The sequence below is a fragment of the Myotis lucifugus genome, unplaced genomic scaffold, assembly GCF_000147115.1.
Source record: "Myotis lucifugus unplaced genomic scaffold, Myoluc2.0 scaffold_136, whole genome shotgun sequence".
Lineage (NCBI taxonomy): Eukaryota > Metazoa > Chordata > Mammalia > Chiroptera > Vespertilionidae > Myotis > Myotis lucifugus.
The window spans coordinates 3,442,162-3,460,587 of NW_005871184.1; the positions used below are offsets into that span (position 1 = coordinate 3,442,162).

The 18,426-nt window shown below is 40.3% G+C and overlaps 2 protein-coding genes across 2 annotated transcripts in view; one reads left to right on the top strand and one right to left on the bottom strand.

Moving 5' to 3' along the window:
- Nucleotides 1–375: 375 nt before the first annotated feature.
- On the bottom strand, nucleotides 376–2,137 carry UTP3 (UTP3, small subunit processome component). Its single transcript, XM_006094412.3, has one exon. The coding sequence runs from the start codon at nucleotides 1,857–1,859 to the stop codon at nucleotides 432–434; it is 1,428 nt and encodes a 475-aa protein (XP_006094474.1). The 5' UTR covers nucleotides 1,860–2,137; the 3' UTR covers nucleotides 376–431.
- Nucleotides 2,138–2,799: 662 nt separating this feature from the next.
- JCHAIN (joining chain of multimeric IgA and IgM) overlaps nucleotides 2,800–18,426 on the top strand; it is a 35,041-nt gene continuing 19,414 nt past the window's right edge. Inside the window, exon 1 of the mRNA XM_014460648.2 lies at nucleotides 2,800–3,189. Coding sequence (XP_014316134.1) covers nucleotides 3,036–3,189 — 154 coding nt within the window. The 5' untranslated portion in view covers nucleotides 2,800–3,035. The remainder of the gene's footprint in view (nucleotides 3,190–18,426) is intronic.

Below are 18,426 nucleotides of genomic sequence, written 5' to 3' on the forward strand. Positions count from 1 at the left end.
CTTCACATTATAAACCTATTAACAAGTATCCTGCTCAAGAATTATATTTAGGTAAATGAAACAATGTCAGAACTATTTCATAGGTTATTTTACAAATGATTGCCAAGGTGCATTCTCTTCAATTTATTGTGAAAAATTATAGTTTGACTGTTGCTCCCTTACTAGCTGTGAAATTTTCCTAGATAATTCTTGACAGGATACTGAAGAACTTTTTTTCAAAACCATCTCTTTTCCCAAGCATCTGCATATAGCTCCCACAGTTCTTGTATGACCTTAACATAAATTAAAGGACAAATAAATTGAGCAATAACCCAAATGAATTTCCCTGTTGACAAGAATTTTAAAAGGTTAGGAATTATATATTAAAACAATCACTTCACTAGTTAAAATTAAATTTATTGATGTAAAACTTGCAAAAACAAAACGAAACTTTACTTAAGCTTAATGCTCTTTTTAACTCCTGCACGAATTCCAGATAGTTCGCCACTATAACGTTGCTCTTCCCTGCGAACTTCACGAACCTGGCCTCTTCTGCGAATTTTGGCTCTCCTGAACTTCTCTCTGTGTTTCACTCTGGGATTGCGATCAATCTTCTTTCTCCTTGGTGTAAGTCCCCTGTTTTTAGCAATCTGATAGGTAATGGCTCTCTTTGCATTTTTATCTTCAAGATCCTGTTCTTCGGTACTATTTTCTTCTTTCTTTCTCTTCAACTTCTGCCTGTCTTCCATTTCTTTATAGTATTTCAGGGCAGCTTCATCAAAATTGGCATCATCAGAAAGATCTGTAACAGCGGCAGCGGCAGCAGTCTCTGAAACAGATTTTGGTTTGGCCTTGGTGGGTTTTGCTTTTGGAGTTAGTTTTTTCTTTCCAGCACCATCCTTAAGTGTGAGTAGATGACGAATCTCTGAGGACAGCTTCTGATCCACAACTGACAGCTTGTTGATTAAAGTTCGGTAGGTCACAAGCCTTTCTATAACAGGATGTCCGTGTGCGGGGACTCGCCTAGCTTTCAGGATCAAATAAAAACTGATGTTGGAGCAGTAGTTCAAATAGAGGTTGTACTTGGTCCTCAGGTATTGGCTTCCTTTTCCACGTGGAATGATCCCTTGCTCCACCAACTGCAACAATGGCTCCAGCTCATCTTTCACCTCCGTCAACTTAACTTTCAGGTCTTCTATCAGCTCCAAGAGCTCTGGTGATTCCTTCTTCAGCATCTTCAGCTTCTCTTTCACTGAAACTTTGGCCAAATCCTTCACAACCCGTGTCTCAGACTCATCTACCTGAGGGACCTGAGGTTTTGCAAAGGCCTCCACCCAGTTAACCCCAAAATCATCCTCTTGCAAGGCTTGGGCTAGGCGCCTCTGGATGAGCTGTGCCTCCTCCTCCTCCTCTCTTTCCTCCTCCTCTACTTCTTGCTGACTCCGCCGGCCTCGGGACTTGGAACCATAGTCCGTATCGTAGTAAAGTTTTTTCCTCTGACCCCACGACAAACTGGGATCCGCAGAGGCCTCAGCTTCACTCTGCACTGAGCTCCCACCATCATCATCGTCATCCTCCTCATCCTCCGCGCTGTCTCCATCTTCATCGTCCTCATCGGCAATATCGAGGGCTAGTACCTCCTCCTCCTCATCGCCATCCTCCTCCTCGTCCCCACTCTCTAGTTCGCTCCAACCCTTAGCCAAGGCGGCTCGAGACCGGGCCTCATGAAAATCATCTACCTTATCCTGGTAGTAGCTGGAGTCCCCTGGCGAGGGTGGCAATTCTAAATCGTCTTCCTTTTCGTCCTCCGCGCCGCGACCTGCCATGGCTCTCACTGCTGCCCACTTGGCCGCTCCGCGCCGCCGGGATCTCCCCACCATAGCTCGCGGTCTCAGGTTGTACACCGAGGTCGAACTACCGCCACCTCTGACCTCCGCGCACGAGTCAGGCGCTCCGGCAACACTCCTCTGGAAACTGCCACGCGCTCTCCTACCACGCGAGTTTGCCGGCGCCCAGGTCGACTGTAGGAGCTCCTCCCTACTTCCGGCTCCCAGGATGCTCTCCTGTGGCGTGTGAACCAGGACTTCCGCTCGGTCCCGTCACGTTAAGAGCACCTCCCTTTCCGCTCTGCTCTTTCATGCCACAGGAGTGTTAAAATCTTTCCGTGTAGGAACAATAGGTGTAGGAACTTTAGTTCCGTAAAGCTCCTTAAGGAGACTTCTGTTCTTACTCTCGCGAGTTTGGGCGGGGCCGGGCGGGGCGGGGCGGAGGGGCGGGTTTAGTGACGGGACCGCGAGGCGAGGCCGCCCGGACCAGTAGAGGGCGCTCGGCCTCTACGCCTAGAATAGTGAGTTGTACTGCCTCGTAAGTACCGGTGTCTCCTGCGGGGAGCCGAGTGCGGGTGTACTGGGTTCCCTGGCTTACCGAAATTGTTTATCTTCTGCGTGTATTAGTCTGGAGTTAATCAGGTTTCTCTCCGAAATGTGCAAGTACATTTCCGGGCACCGTAGCCCGAGGCCCGCCGGCGCCGCTCGACTGGATAGTCGTGGCGTGGGTTCCCGGTGAGGGCGCAGGCCGGGCTTCCGGCGCACATTAGCCGCCTCCCCCGCTCGGTGACTCCGCGGGGATTTGTGCCCCGAAGGGGCGACGACGGGACGGCAGGGCCTCGCCCTAGGGTTTGACTCTTTGCGGGAAATTCGAGTTGGCCGCAGAAGGCACTGCGATTTCCCCTCTTCAGGATACAGTACTTTGGAAACGAGATATTTTGACTCAGTGGCTTCCCCTTTATTATTTCTTCAGCACTTAGGCCCTGGGAGGACAACGGTGGGCAAAGTCTCGCTGACCCCACACTCGTGGAACCTGTGGTCTCGTGGGGGGCAGGCGTTTGTCAACCATGCGAGAGATGCCAAATCACAGCTGGAGTGAGTGCCGCGAGCACTCGTCCTGTCCCCCCGCCTTCGGCTGCTGGGAGCACTCACCGTGCCTTTTATGTCGCCCTTTTTATAGATGCCACCCTCCCTCCTTAATCAGGGTTCAGTACCCCTCAACCTTGGGAAATGTCTGCTGTATTGAAGATGCTTAAGCAGCACCTCTTTGAGCTCACTCCCTCAGTTTCATTTTCCTCGGTTCTGCTCCATCACCCAGTAGATCTCTACAACACGATTGCAAGCGCCCCGTGCAGTGTCTGGCACAGAGTAGTGTCCAATCAAGGTTTGTTTAATGAATAAATATTGAAATCACAGTATTTTGTTGTTATTAACCCTCACCCGAGGATATTTTCACATTGATTTTTTAGAGAGAGTGGAAGGGAGAGGGAGGGACACACAGAAACATGAATGTCACATCGATTGGTTGCCTCCCGCGTGCACCCCAACCGGGATAGGGATCCAGCCTGCAATCGGGTATCAAACCCAGGACCCTCCAGTCTGCCCACCGATGCTCTATCCACTGAGCCAAATCAACTAGTGCGAAATTACAGTATTTGATTAGCTGTCTGCCTCAGGTGCTACATAAAATGGAGTGAATGAATAAAGCATAAGGCTGCAAACAGCCCTATGGGAGATAACCTGAGCTGGAATGGATTTTAGGAATCATTAATTCCAACTATGTACTTTTATTTTATACACGTGGCACAGAGACTTAGGGAGATTACATTAGCAAATCTGGCACAGAAACCAGGGACAGGACTCCCCACCAGGCTTCCACACTCAGCTGTTACCAGTCCTTGGCCTCTTCAATGTGCATGAGTTTCAGACCTCCCCCAGCGGGTTTATTTTGCTGGGTGGACGAAAAAAACTAAGAGCATAGATTAAAGTATTTGAGGAAAAGGGTGGTAATAAGGGAAGAATTAGTCAACCTTGTCTTTAGAAGTATTACTAGGGCTAGAAGTCTGAAAGGGCAACCCGATAATCTTAGAATAATTCAGGTTTTAAGTTTTCAGACATTACATATGCTAGGTTCAGAGTTAGTACTTTGATACTTTCAAAGGAAATCGTTGGAAGCTGAATTTTTGATATGTTGCTAAAATTAATAGTGACACAGTTTTTTTGCAGAAAGTATGTTATTAGGTTAAAAGTAATACACATTTTTAGAAAAGTGATATTTTGAAGTAACTTATGCATTTGAAAACCTTTACAAGATTTTAGAAAATACAATTTTATGAAAAAAAGATGTGAATTAAAAATCTTCTGTTTTGATGGCAAGAGCAGAATAGATTTTTGTCATTCAACAGATATTAACTGTTTACTAACTAGCAGAACGCTACATGCTCTAGATTCAAAGCTGAATTAGTTACAGTCTCCTCCCTCAGGTAGCTTATAACCAGGTAGAAAAGAAGACATGCATTCAGATTACTAAAATGCAAGGCAGTGTGTGTTGTAAACACTGTGCTGTGAGAGATCGCTTTTGGATTGTCATTCTAGAAATATTCCTTACAAAATGTGTCATCTAAACTGGAACTGTAATTATGTCCTTGGTTTAAATGCAGTACTGAATATTCATTATACCTAAACATTAAGTTTTATTTAGGCAGATAAAACAAATCCCAATTTTCCCGTTTATTTTTTTGCAGATTATTTGAAAATTTATAGTCATACTTCTGGACCAATGTGCATATATTATTATAAAGAAGTTAGAAAAATATTTTGGGTATATCTATATTTATATCTATATCTAATCTTTTTTAAAGATTGATTTGAGAGAGAGAGGAAGTGGGAGAGAGAGAAACATTGATGTGAAAAACATTGTTTGGTTGCCTCCCATATGTGCCCCAAATCCTGCATATGTGCCCTGACCAGGAATCGAATCCACAACCTTTTGGTGCACAGGATACCACTCCAACCAATTGACCCATCTGGCCGGGGCTATTTTGGATATTTTTATTTATTTATTTTTTTTTAAATATATTTTATTGATTTTTTACAGAGAGGAAGGGAGAGGGATAGAGAGTCAGAAACATCAATGAGAGAGAAACATCGACCAGCTGCCTCCTGCACACCCCCCAGTGGGGATGTGCCTGCAACCAAGGTACATGCCCTTGACCGGAATCGAACCTGGGACCTTTCAGTCCACAGGCCGACGCTCCATCCACCGAGCCAAACCGGTTATGGCTATTTTGGATATTTTTAATGGGAATGAGCACATTGCCCTAATATTATTTAGTTTATACTACATATTCCACTTCCTTTTTAGAATAGAGTTGCAAAAATCAATGCATATTCAGAGAGTGTTTTGTATAACATTCTCAAATCTTTTTTATAAAGAACAGTTAAAGCCCTGACCGGTTTGGCTCAGTGGATGGAGCGTCGGCCTGCGGACTGAAGGGTCCCAGGTTTGATTCCAGTCAGGGGCATGTACCTTGGTTGCGGGCACATCCCCAGTGGGGGGTGTGCAGGAGGCAGCTGATCGATGTTTCTCTCTCATCGATGTTTCTAACTCTCTGTCCCTCTCCCTTCCTCTCTGTAAAAAATCAATGGAAAAAAAAGAAAAGAAAAGAACAGTTAAAGTCAATTCTTTAATTCCAGTGGCTCTCATACAGTGGTCTTTCATAGCTTAATCTTATAATTATACTAGAGGCCTGGTGCACAGATTTGTGCACTGGTGGGGTCCCTTGGCCTGGCCTGTGGGGATCAGCCGAAACCAGCCAAAACCGGCAGCCCTATATCTCCCGAGGCATGTAGTAGTGTGAGAAGTGGCAGGTGGCTGGGGAGGAGCTGGAGCCCAGGCTGGGCGCCGGGCCACTCCCACTTATCCCGGCTGGCTGCGCCTGCTGCCACCACTGCTCAGTAGGCTCGCTGCGCACTGCTGTGGTCTCTGCGTGCACCCATCCTAGGGCGATACCAGCGTGCCCATGATTGAGAAGCAGCCGTGGGGCTTGTGCCCAGTCAGTCCCCATCCAGTCCTGGTCCAGATGGGGGAGGGGCGAACAGGGGGAGTGTCCATGGGAGAGGCTCAGGCCTAACGACAGCTGCGCTCGCCAGCCATGAGCCTGGTGTCTGGCCCCCTTGGTCAGCTGAGTGGTGCTCTTGCTGTGGGAGCGCACTGACCGCTGGGGGTGGGGGGGAGCACTCCTGTGTTGAGCGTCTGCCCTCTGGTGGTCAGTGTGCATCATAGCTACCGGTCAACCAGTTGAGCGGTCAAGCTGTCGAACAGTCGCTTAGGCTTTTATATATATAGATTCCACTTTGGTGAGGAATTTTTTTTCTTAAAAATTTTTATTGCTGAAAAGACACTAATAGCTTTATTTTATCATATACTTATGCCAATTAAAAAGAAAACCACTGGGCCCCCTAAGAAAAAGAACAGTTATTAAATAACATTTGACATTAATATTTGTGGCAACTATAATTTATCATCAACCTAAATCTTTATTATATTATGATGCCTGGCTCAGGAGTTAGCAAGCTATACATAATGAGAGTCCAATAGTTTTTTTTTTTTCTAATATATTTTATTGATTTTTTACAGAGAGGAAGGGAGAGAGATAGAGAGTTAGAAACATTGATGAGAGAGAAACACAGATCAGCTGCCTCCTGCACATCTCCTACTGGGGATGTGACATTAATATTTGTGGCAACTATAATTTATCATCAACCTAAATCTTTATTATATTAGGCCGACGCTCTATCCACTGAGCCAAACCGGTTTTGGCCCAATAGTTTTTTAATGAAAATGCTTTTGCCTTTTCTAAGCCCTTTAGGGGAAGGTAGGGGCTTGTGAATGACACACTAGGTGATATTAGCATACTTTCTTCCACCCATGAGTTTGGGTTGTTGAAGGTATTCTACCACCAGATTAGCTAAATCTCATTTTCTTTCTGGCATAATGCAGCAATAATAATAATTGCTAATAATGAGAGCAGTTATTATGTGCTAAGTACTGTTATAAGCTCTTCATATTCAACTTTATGAGAAGGTACTATAATGATCTCTAACCTAGGAAACTGAATATGGAACTTAAATGAGGTCATAAGTCTAGGAACTGGTAGAATTCAATTTGAATCCAGATAGCTGGCTTCAGAATCCATACTGTACTTAGCTAACTATTGTATTATACTGACTTTCAAATATTTACTCAATGTCTTCTCATTTCTAGTCTCTGTTTTACATTTGATTCAGTATCATCAGATATATCTTTCTGGAATACCATTTCCATCTTCCCACACCCTTGTTCAAAATCTTTCAATGACTCTCAGTTACTATCAAGATAAAGTTCACAACATGCATGGCCCTCCCACAGTTTTGCCTCAAAGCAAACTTTCAAGCCAGCCATATCTTTTTTTTTTTTTCATCAATCAACCTTTAATGTCCAAAAGAGCCATGGATGCAGAGCATAAGAGATGTGGCAGGGTCTCAGCCCCAACTCCAGAAATGAGGGAAGCCAGCCATGTCTTTTATTACTCCCCAACTATACCCTTTATCCTAACTGAAGTGCCTACCACTTTTTATTCCTCAAACATTACTTTGCAATTTCCTTTTCTGTCTCTGTGCTCATCTTCTCAATATTACTTATCAGAAGTTTATAAATATTACAGACATATTTTTGGCTAAGAAACAAATTCTCACACGGGTCCATATGGGACCCGTATGACGCTATTTGAAAAGCTCTTATTAGTAGCAGGGAGTTGGAGATAACCTGGATGCCCATCTTTGGAAGAGCAGATCAATAAAATGTCATGGATGAATAGCATGGAATTTAGGAGCATAGAGTGACTATATATCTTGGTTTGCCTAGTCCAGCCCTGTTTAACCTGTTATTCCAGTGTAATTATTAATAGCACCTCCCTTTACTTGCATGATTTGGATGGTAAATTAAACGGCCATTTTAAGTACACAGTAATTGGAAATAGTAGATTACATATCCATATAGCAACATGAATCATCATTCTTAAAAACAATGTGCTTAAGGAAAAGAGTAAAAAATTAGATACTGGATTGTAATACAATACCATTCACATACATTAGAAATGCTTGCACAGTACAACACTAAACAGTTTTTAAGATTATATATATATATATATATATATATATATATATATATATATATATACAAAATAATGTACATTAAATATGAAAAGACATCCCTGGCCCGTGTTACTCAGTTGGTTGAGAGTAGTCCCATGTACCAAGAGGTCTCTAGGTCAGGGCACATGCCCAGGTTGTGGGTTCAATCCCCAGTAGGGGGAGTACAGGAGGTAGCCAATTGATGTTTCTGTTTCTCCCTCTCTCTTCCTCTCTCTCTAAAATAAATAAAAAATATTTAAATATGAAAGGACAGTTGCTTATGGAGGGGCAAAGACTGGAATGAGGCTTGGAGGTTAGAAGGAATAGGAAACAAACTTTCTATGGACCAATAATGAGAAAGTATCAGGAACTGAGAATAACTGTTCAACTAAAACAAATAAGCACACAAAAAATGACCATATAGCTCCCTAACTTAAAGTTCTTTAAAAGCTTCCCAACATCTATAGGATCAAGTTCACATTCCTTATGACCTGACTCCTGCATACATCATTAATGTTACATCTTGCTGCATTCTCACTGCCACCATGTGGGGCATAGCATTGCATATATTTTTTCATATGCATATATGTTATATTTACAAGGTGGGGCAAAAGTAGGTTTATAGGTGTGAGTGCATGAAGCACAGAGTTTATTCTTGAATCATTACTAGTTATTTTTATTATTTTCCATAGGAACAACTGTAAACCTACTTTTGCCCCACTCTGTATATATAATACATTAGGCTAAGAGCTAAAGCCTTTATTCTAGAGAATGAGGGCTGACTAAAGAAAAAAGTTTTATGTGAGCTGTGTTTCAGAAGACCTTCACTATCAAAGCTATAATTATCATTGAATCAATAGTTAATATATAAATAATTAAATCTGTAAGATTCCTCATGAATCTTATGCAGACTGTGCTCCTTCTTGCCTCCTTACCTTTGCACATGTTTCCTTTATACTTTTTAGAGAATTCTTATTCATCCGTTAAGACTAATTTTAAATGTCACCTTAAGAGCCTTTCCTGACCTCCTCAGGGTGAAGAACTTCCTCTTTTGCAATTCCATGTTTCATACTTATCTTTATTTATACGTACTGCTTTCCTTCCACTAAGTGTATGAGCCCCATTAGTCTGGACCCAAGGAGTCATTTTTAAAAATCCTAGAATCTAGGTCAGTGTCGGCATATCAAAATAGTAGCTTTTAACAATGAATTGCAGTGTCTTTTGTGTTTCTCTAGTAATCAGCACAGTTTTTTTTTAATTTAAAAGATGAAATATTTAATATGACTTTTGTGAACTTAAGCTAATAGTTACTCATGTATTTACTTTTTATCCCAGTGTCACACACTATGTTTTGATGACTGAAGTTATTGAAGCACTAGCTTTTTTTTTTTAAAAGCTCAGAGAAGTAGTAATCATTGGAAAATGTATTCTTGGTGGTAATATTTATTAACTTATTAGATAATTTAATGTAATCACAGAAATTCCTTGAACTATTTTTGGGTGCAAAAAAAGAAAGAAGGATTATTTTTAGGTGTAAGAAAGAAAATGGAAGAGATGAAGTATTGTTGCCATCTGCTCACATTTCTGTTAGAAACCACTTACTCTGAAACCAGTAAGTTGTAGATTATTTTTGCAACTAAGGTCTGTATTTATTTAAAGACACAAAAATCCTAGAAGTGATTTGGAAGTAAAATATAGAATTTTTACTGAAATATATGATAAATAAGTATAAAATTATAGTTGTCCATATAAAATCACTACTCTACAACCATATCATATAATAATGGCAAATTTACATTCCTGTAAAATATTTTAATTTTGCACAGTACACAGGACCATAGTAGGTGCTTAATTAAGAGTAGATATGTTAAAACATATAAAATATATGGTCTCTGGACTCATATTGTGATATTGAACATTCATTTCCTTGAATAGTCATGTTTCCTCTCAATTCTAAGTTGTCAATTTTATATTCTCTTCTACACCATATTTGTCACTTTTTTTGCCTGACTTCTACTCATCTTTCAGGCTTATCATAGACATTAGTTCCTCTGGGAAGTTTCTTTGACCCTGCCTATACCCCTACCCCGCAACGACTGTGCTCCTATGGCACATTTATCATCATGTAAATGTATGTTAGCATTTCCCAATAGACTTTAAACCCATCTGATCAAAGGTCATACCTATTCATTCACTTGTATACCTGTCACATAGAGTAGATGCCAATAGATAATTGTTGAAAGAAAGAATAAATGAATGAATGACCATTTGAATTAAGGGCCCAGTAGCCTTACAGGCCACAAAACCATATTTCCTGTAATGGAAACTTTATTTCAGTGTCTTAAAGAAAAATTCCTTTTTTAAAATAACTATTTTATCTATTTATATGGCTCACAGTAAAAATAATGGTACACTTTGGAAATTCACTGGCACAAGGTACACTGCCATAACTTGAGGGACATGATACAGTTTTTTAAAAAGGGAACTAAAAAGGAAAAATATTCCCATTTCAAAACACTGCATTACATAATTTTACCTGCCCAAACAGACCATTTACAAATATTAGGTCAATAAACTGCTGACATCCATAAAAATGTAGCTTTCTTACTAAAATGCAAGAATTTAAAAGATTGATATCTAAACAAGAAAAGATTAAAACAAACTGGAATGAAAGCCAAGATATCTAAAATCAGGGTTTTTTTGTTTGGTCCTTTATACACTTCTCTCCCTCTGCCATATCCTCCTGGAGTTCCAGGCCCCATTCCTCTGGCACCCTGTCCACCCACAAGTCCCCTCCCCCCCCAAATTCTTTTAAATAAAAATATTTCCTTGCCCCACTTATATACAAGGAAATTATGAGCCAAAAGATAGCTACATTAATTTCCTATTGGTGCTATAATAAATTACCACCAACTTAGTAGTGGCTTATAACAAAACAAAGGTATTATTCTTACAGTTCTGTAGGTAAGAAGTCTGACATGGGCTAACATCAAAGTGTCAGCATGGCTGTTTTCTTTCTGGAGGCTGTGGGGAGATTCTGTTTCCTTGACTTTTCAAGCTTCTTGATGCTGCTTGCATTCCATGGCTATGGCTTTTTCCTTCAACTTTCAAAGCCAGAGTGCAGAATCTTCAAAGCTCTCTCTCACTCTTGCACTGACTCTTCTGCTTCCCTCTTTCTCTTATAAGGACCCTTAGGATTACATTGAACCCACATGGATAATTCAGGATAATCTCTTTATTTGAAGGTCAGCTCATTAGCAACCTAATTCCATCTACATTCTTCTTGCCATGTAAAGTAACATATTCACCCGTTCTGAGAATTAGACAAGGACATCTTTGATGGGCCACTTTCCTGCCTACCATAATAGCTTAGCATTTACATTAGTCTGAAAGAAGGTGCCATCTTTTCTCAACGCGAAATAATAATAATAATAGATGATAAAATAATTGGGTGTTTGTATGTTACCAGCGACCTGGTGCACGAAATTGGTGCACTTGGGGGGTCCCTCAGCCCGGCCTGTGCCCTCTCGCAGCCCAGGAGCCCTTGGGGGATGTCTGACTGTTAGACAGCATTAGTGCTGCTGCGGAGGTGGGAAAGGCTCCCGCCACTGCCACTGCGCTTGCCAGCCATGAGCCAGGCTTCTGGCTGAGCCTCACTCCCCCTGTGGGAGTGCACTTACCACATGGGGGCAGCTCCTGCGTTGAGCATATGCCCCCTGGTGGTCAGTGTCCGTCATAGCGACCAGTTGTTCCGCCATTCAGTCGATTTGCATCATATTAGCCTTTTATTATATGTTATAGCTATGTTTTAGGTGCTTTACATTTATTCTCATCAATCCTATGAAGTGTGTTCTATGCTCATTTTATAGTTGAAATTTAGGGAAAGAGAGGTTAAACAGCTTACTAAGGTTCCATTTGAACCCAAATAGTCCGATTTCAGGGCTTTTGCCCTTTGTTCAGGATGGTAGATGGAGTAGATGCATCTCTTAAGACATATCTTTACAGTGTTTATATGTAAAGTACTATGTTTTAGGTATTGTTAATTATTAGAATATACAATATGTTTATAATGTTGCAAAATTAGTTGGGACATAATTGCACATATTTTGGGCTAAAGCAAGTTATTTGGAATTTGAGGAAGATGCGAAATACTTATTATGATTCTCTTGAAAGAAGGCATCAAACATTTAGAAAATATTTGACTGGGTATTCCCCACTATGGATTTATGCTTTTTCCTTGTTATTAGGGAAAACAGATAGTATGACACTTCATATGATGTAAAAATCAGAATAGAAGAGTTAGAATAAGAAAAATTATATTTTATCTCCCATTTTCCTGAGTCTTTATAGTTCTCTTTTGGTGTTTCCCCATGTCCTTTATTTTTTGGTGCCAGTTGCTAATGCTTTTTATGAACCCCTCTTTGCCTCTAGGAAACATTAGAATAAGAGATAATTTTATTCACATATGAGGAAAAGGAATAAAAACATAAAGTAATATGCCAACTGGTATAAAATTATATAAAAACGTATATGATTAATTTATTAGCAATGATGAAACAGAGAGTAATGTGGTAAACAGAGTTGGATAGTAAGCAGGAAAACCTTAATAGAATTAGTTTTAACGATTTTGACAAGGATTGGCAGGAAGGAAAAAATATTTGTGGTGAGGATAATGACAAGCAAAAAAAGATTCTGAAACAGGAATTAGCTAATCACATACAGGAAAAGGAAAGCCGATATATTTGACTAGAGTAGCGGCCTCCCCTGAAAATAGACGAGAATTTCCTTAGAGCAGTGAGGGACCACACCACTGGGGTTAATGAGTCAGAAGAGATACTGTTTGAGAGGTTTCCTGGGAACCTTGTTTACTATTGTGTCTCTAGAGAAATTATCATGAAATCTAAACTGTTGTTTTTCAAATGAATGTTTGGAAATAGCCCATCTGTAAGTTAAGACCTGCCAAGAAGGTAGTGTGGTAAGTGGAAAGGGCCCTGCAAAATGCTCAAATGGCTGACATGTAATATCCCAAACAGCTGTTCTATGAAAAGTCCCTGCAGGTGCAAGTTTATTTAAAAACAGACCACAACACAGGTGCCGTTCTCCTGATAAACAATTAACCACAAAACACTACCTTAAAAGTCTATGTGGAAAGCCGTTGGAAAAAAAGAGAATTCAGTTTTTTGTCTTAATTTTTTAATTTTTCAAAGAACTGGGGATGCAGTGTCTTCCTCATGTTTTAAGTTTTTTGTGTGAATTTAGCTGTTGCCTCCTGATGTCTTAATATAAATTTTACATACACCGATTGGATACAGACACATATTTGAAGAAATTCTGCATTCAGGAACCAAAATGTTTAGGGTTAAAAATGCCAATGAGAAGAAATGTCTCCATATAGAAGTGAAAGACATAATAATGGGCTTTTGATTTTGTGGGAGGTGAAATGGACTGGAAGTTAGGAGGCCTGTGCTCCACCTTTAGCTTGAATGACTAAGACTGATTCCAAAGTTCAAAATAGACTCTAATCTTGTATAATTCACACTTTATAAAGAAGTGCATGGCATCATATACTACAGCTCTCCGCTTCACTCTGCGGCAGCTCAGGGCCTTCCTCGCTGCTACCTGTTCTGTGCAGACCAAGCTCTCTCCTGTCTTGGGCCTTTTACTTGCTGCTTCCTTTCTTCTTGGAAAACAAGTTTGACTCTGTAGTAGGCAGAATAATATCCCTCCAAAATATGTGCATGCCCTAATTCCTGGAACTTGTCAATATGTTACCTGTTACATAGCAAGAGACTTTGGAGTTGTGATCAAGGGTATGGGCCTTAAAATGGGAAGATTATCCTTGGTTATCTGAAGGGGCCCAATGTAATCACATGAACCCCTACACACAGAGAACTTTCTCTAGCTGGAAGCAGGAGAGATGAGGCAAAAGCAGAGGTCAGAGAGGTATGAAGCATGAGAAGGACTTAGTCTACTCCTCTAGCGTTGAAGATCAAGGGGGCTATGAGTCAGGGAATGCTGTCAGCATCTAGAAGCCCAGGATGACTTCCATCTGGTAGTGGGGGAATGGGGATCTTGGCCCTAAAATCACAACGGACTGAATTCTGCCAACAACCTGAATGAGCTTGGAAGTAGATTGTCTCCCAGAGCCTCAGGATAAGAGCGAAGCTGGTTGGCACCTTGGTTTCTACATTGTGGTTGGAGAAGAGGAATTAGCTTAGCCTACCCAGGCTTCTGACTTACAGAATTGTGCAATAATACATTTGTGTTGTTTTAAGTCACTCAGTCTGTAATTTCTTAGGGGAGCATAGTAACTAATGCAGGCTCCTTTCCTTTTACCTCTATTTAATCTCTCTCTCTCTCTCTCTCTCTCTCTCTCTCTCTCTCTATATATATATATATATATATATATATATGTATATATATATACATATATATATATTACATTCAATATTATTTTGTATTAGTTTCAGGTGTACAGCATAGTGGTTAGATAATCATCCTATATAATAAAAGCCTAATGTGCAAATTGTCCCCTCGGGTGGTAGCTCAACCGCTCGCTATGATGTGCGCTGACCACCAGGGGGTGGTGCGGAACATGGTGGGCATTGGCAATGCGGTGCTGGCAGCAGGCGGCAGTGCAGGCGCTGCTGGCCCCAATGGGCCCCAATGAAAGTGGGACCGTGGCAGGATGGTGGAGCAGGTGAGCGGGTGGCGCCAGGCCAACGTGGGTGGAAGCAGGGGCCCCATCACCCCGAAGATGGCGACCAGCGGTGGAGGCGGGGGGTGGGGCCGCTGTCCGGCTCCCAGGCACTGAGGGAGCCGGGCAGAGGGCCTGGCCCTGATCGATAGCCCCGCAGGTGGGATGGTGGAGCAGGTGAGGGGGTGGCACCAGGCCATGACGGGGTGCCAGGTGGGACTGCGGGGCTGGGAGTCTGGGGGTGCAAGCTGGGGCCCGATCTCCGCAGGCCACCCTGAGGGACCCCACCTATGCACGAATTCGTGCACTGGGCCTCTAGTATACTTTATAAAGTGTTCCCCTGGTATTTCCAATGCCCACCTGGCACCACACATAGTTATTCTAATACTATTGACTATATTCCCTATGCTAGTACAGGCTCCTTTTCATTTGCTCCTGTTTTGCCTAGATATTACCTTTTCTGAAAGGCCTTTCCTGAGTATGTCTTCTAAAGTAGACTATGTTAACCCTAACCCTGATGCTCTCTCACAGTACTTTGTCTGTTTCCTTCATTATACTTATCACAAACTCATTATTTTATTTGTTTTTCTTATCTGTCTTTCCTACCAGAGTATAATCTCTGGGAGAGCAGAGCCTGGTTAGTCATGGTCATTTATATCTTAGCACCAAGAGTTCAGCATATCAGATGCATAGTAGTACAACATACGTTTGTTGAAAGATAGTTTTTGATTTAATAGTAAATGGGGTAACCCCAAATGGAGTAATAGAGACTTTATGGTGACTATGGTGTATCAATGTAATGGAATATTATGTAACTACTTCAAAGGTTAACAGGGCTTCTATATCAGTTTTTGGAAATTGGTGTGTAAAATGTATATGACAGAAAGGAACACAAAATAGTTTGCAGAAAAAGTACTATTATGTAAAATGTATTTACATATGCTTTTAAAGATTAGAAGTTAATTTTGGAAATAAAATTTAGTATTCTTTTTTTTAAGATATATTTTTAATATATTTTATTGATTTTTTTTACAGAGAGAAAGGGAGAGGGATAGAGAGTTAGAAACATCGATGAGAGAGAAACATCGATCAGCTGCCTCCTGTACACTCCCCACTGGGAATGTGCCCACTACCAAGGTACATGCACTTGACTGGAATCAAACCTGGGACTCTTGAGTCTGCAGGCCGACGCTCTATCCACTGAGCCAAACCGGTTAGGGCTAAAGTTTAGTATTCTTAATTCTACATTTACTACTAAGCATTTAATCTATAATAATATTCAAAATGTGGGTCATTATTTAATTCTTAACAAATAAATAGATCCAGAGTTAAGATTCTGAAAGGGAAGAGATCGGCATTCATTGTTTGGAGTGATAATTGGTCTTTTTTGGATAATGACTCAATTTTTAAAAATTTATTATGAATATACAAGTTGTAAAGGATAATATAACAAACACCCATATACTACACCTTGGTTTAAGAAATAAAACATGGCAAATACAGTTATAAGCATTTGTATCCTTCTTAACATTATTACATTTTTGTTGGTAATGATTCTTGATAAGTTATGCTTTTCTGGAGTAGGAGAGAGAGTGCTCTTTCAGAGTCTGAGGAAGTACAGAGCAACATAGCCAGGATCTCTGTGAGGAGGAATAAACTGCCAGTCAGATCAACCTTTAGCTCACTTTTGTCACAGAAAACCCCTTCTTTAATCTTTGTGAGTAACTTTATGTACAATGAATTTGTGGAACTTTGAGTGACTACAGGATGTTTTGGGACTATTAGAATGTTTAAAATTAAACTGATAAAATTACATATTCATTACATTGTGTATATATACACATAAAGTATTTTCCACTTTTGAATGCTTAATCTTGCTTCACTTCTCTTGGAGGTCATTTTTGCTGTTAGCTTTTCTTGGCAGAGATCTTTCCTCCAGTGCTAATAGTACCTCCTCTCAGTTTATTTTTAAGGTTCAATTCAAAAGTTATTTTTCAGTTGTTTAGTGCCTCAAGGGTACAGAAGATAGAGATATGTTGTATATGGAGAAGATGTAAAGGCTGTGTTCCTGATGATCCTGTTTTTCATATAAAGTTTAAGGACAAGTGGGAACAGTGAATTGTTACACTAAATGCAAAATTTAATCAATTAAAAGAAAAATCAAGAGTTCAGCTTGATTTAAAGCTAAGAAATTCTTTAAAAATATCATCATCTCTTTTAAGTGTTTAGTGGCAAGATTCCAGGATATCAAGGAGCCTTTTATATTATGTAAGAGTTTTAATGGAGGAAATCATATGATGGTAAAGATAGAGGCTAAGGAGAGATTGATTCCTTATAATTATTCATGCTATCTTTATGGACAAAATGGAGAATTACAGTCTGTGTGATAGTATGATATTATATGAATTAACCTGAAATGAACTGCTATACCCAAAATGTGCTTGTGAATGGATTGGTGTTAGCTTAGAGGTGGGGCTTTAGATGTATGCCTGAGAAGTCTCCCTTCAGCACTTCCACATTAAACATTTTTCTTAATGACTTAAATGAGGATTCTAATGGCATGATATCAAGTTTGCAGATGCTGTGAAATTGGGAGAAATAACTAATTGCTACGTTTCAGAGTCGGGAGTTAAAAAGAATCTAATTGGTTGTAATGTTGATTTGAGTTTAGCAAGATAAAACTTAGAGGACAATGCTAAATCTCAAATCTAAATCTCAACTATTTAAATAATAAATGCGGAGAAGTTATTACATTATAGAAACACATTTTTCCAAAAGGGGATTTTAGTTGACTTAATAAAAGCCAATAGTGTAATATAGCCCGAAAGAGATATTATCATTTTAAGCCGCATTTATTGAAAAAATGTTATAGTTCTGCTGTGTTTTGTACTTGGTCAGATAACACTTGGATTATTATATACATCTGGATACTATATTTTAAAACAATGACATAGACAATATGAAGCCTGTCCAAAAAAAGAAACTAATATTGTTAGAGGACTTAAAATTAGAGAAGTTTTCAACTCCTTGTGAAAATGTCCTCCATCTTTTATTCAACCAATATATTTTAGGCATTTCTGTGCTTGGTTCTTGGAAAAAGAAGTGAGCAACAAGACAATGCCATTCTCAAAGAGACAAATAGTAAATAAGAATTTCCAACAATGATAAATATATGAAGAAAATAAAATAGGGCAATATTGCAGTGACTGGCGTTTGCTTAGAATGATGAGCAGCTGGGGAGAATGATTCTCTCTGAGGCAGTGACATTTGACTTGAGACTTGAATGATGGTGAGGGGCTAGCCATGCAGGGATATGGGAAGTGTTCATGCAGAGAGACTAGAAAGTACAGAGGCCTGGAGCAGAGGTAGCTGGAGAGTGAAAGAGAGAGTTGTGGGAAGTCAGGCAAGATAATGAATTTGATTTTATTCCAAGTGCAATGAGAAGCCAGATTTTGAGTCAAATATGGTCTGACTTTCTGTTTAAAAAGATTGCTGTTGAGTGGACAGTGGCTTATGGGGGTAAGAATGAATGTAAGGAAGAGTTTGCAGCGGTGAATTGAAATTAAAATTAGATGGATTAACAGACAACATTTACCCCTCTCCTTGAAACATCTAAAAAGAAAAATGTCAAAATGTATAAAACAAAGATTTCTAAGACATTGGACATTAGGCAGTGAAGGCTAGTGATCTCTGAGAGACAGAAAACAAACGAGAAGACCTCTACAATTGCCCCAGCTTGCTGCCTTAAGA

Excerpts from the sequence above, each read along its gene's own strand:
- UTP3 (XM_006094412.3), bottom strand. The coding sequence starts at position 1,859 with ATGGTGGGGAGATCCCGGCGGCGCGGAGCGGCCAAGTGGGCAGCAGTG.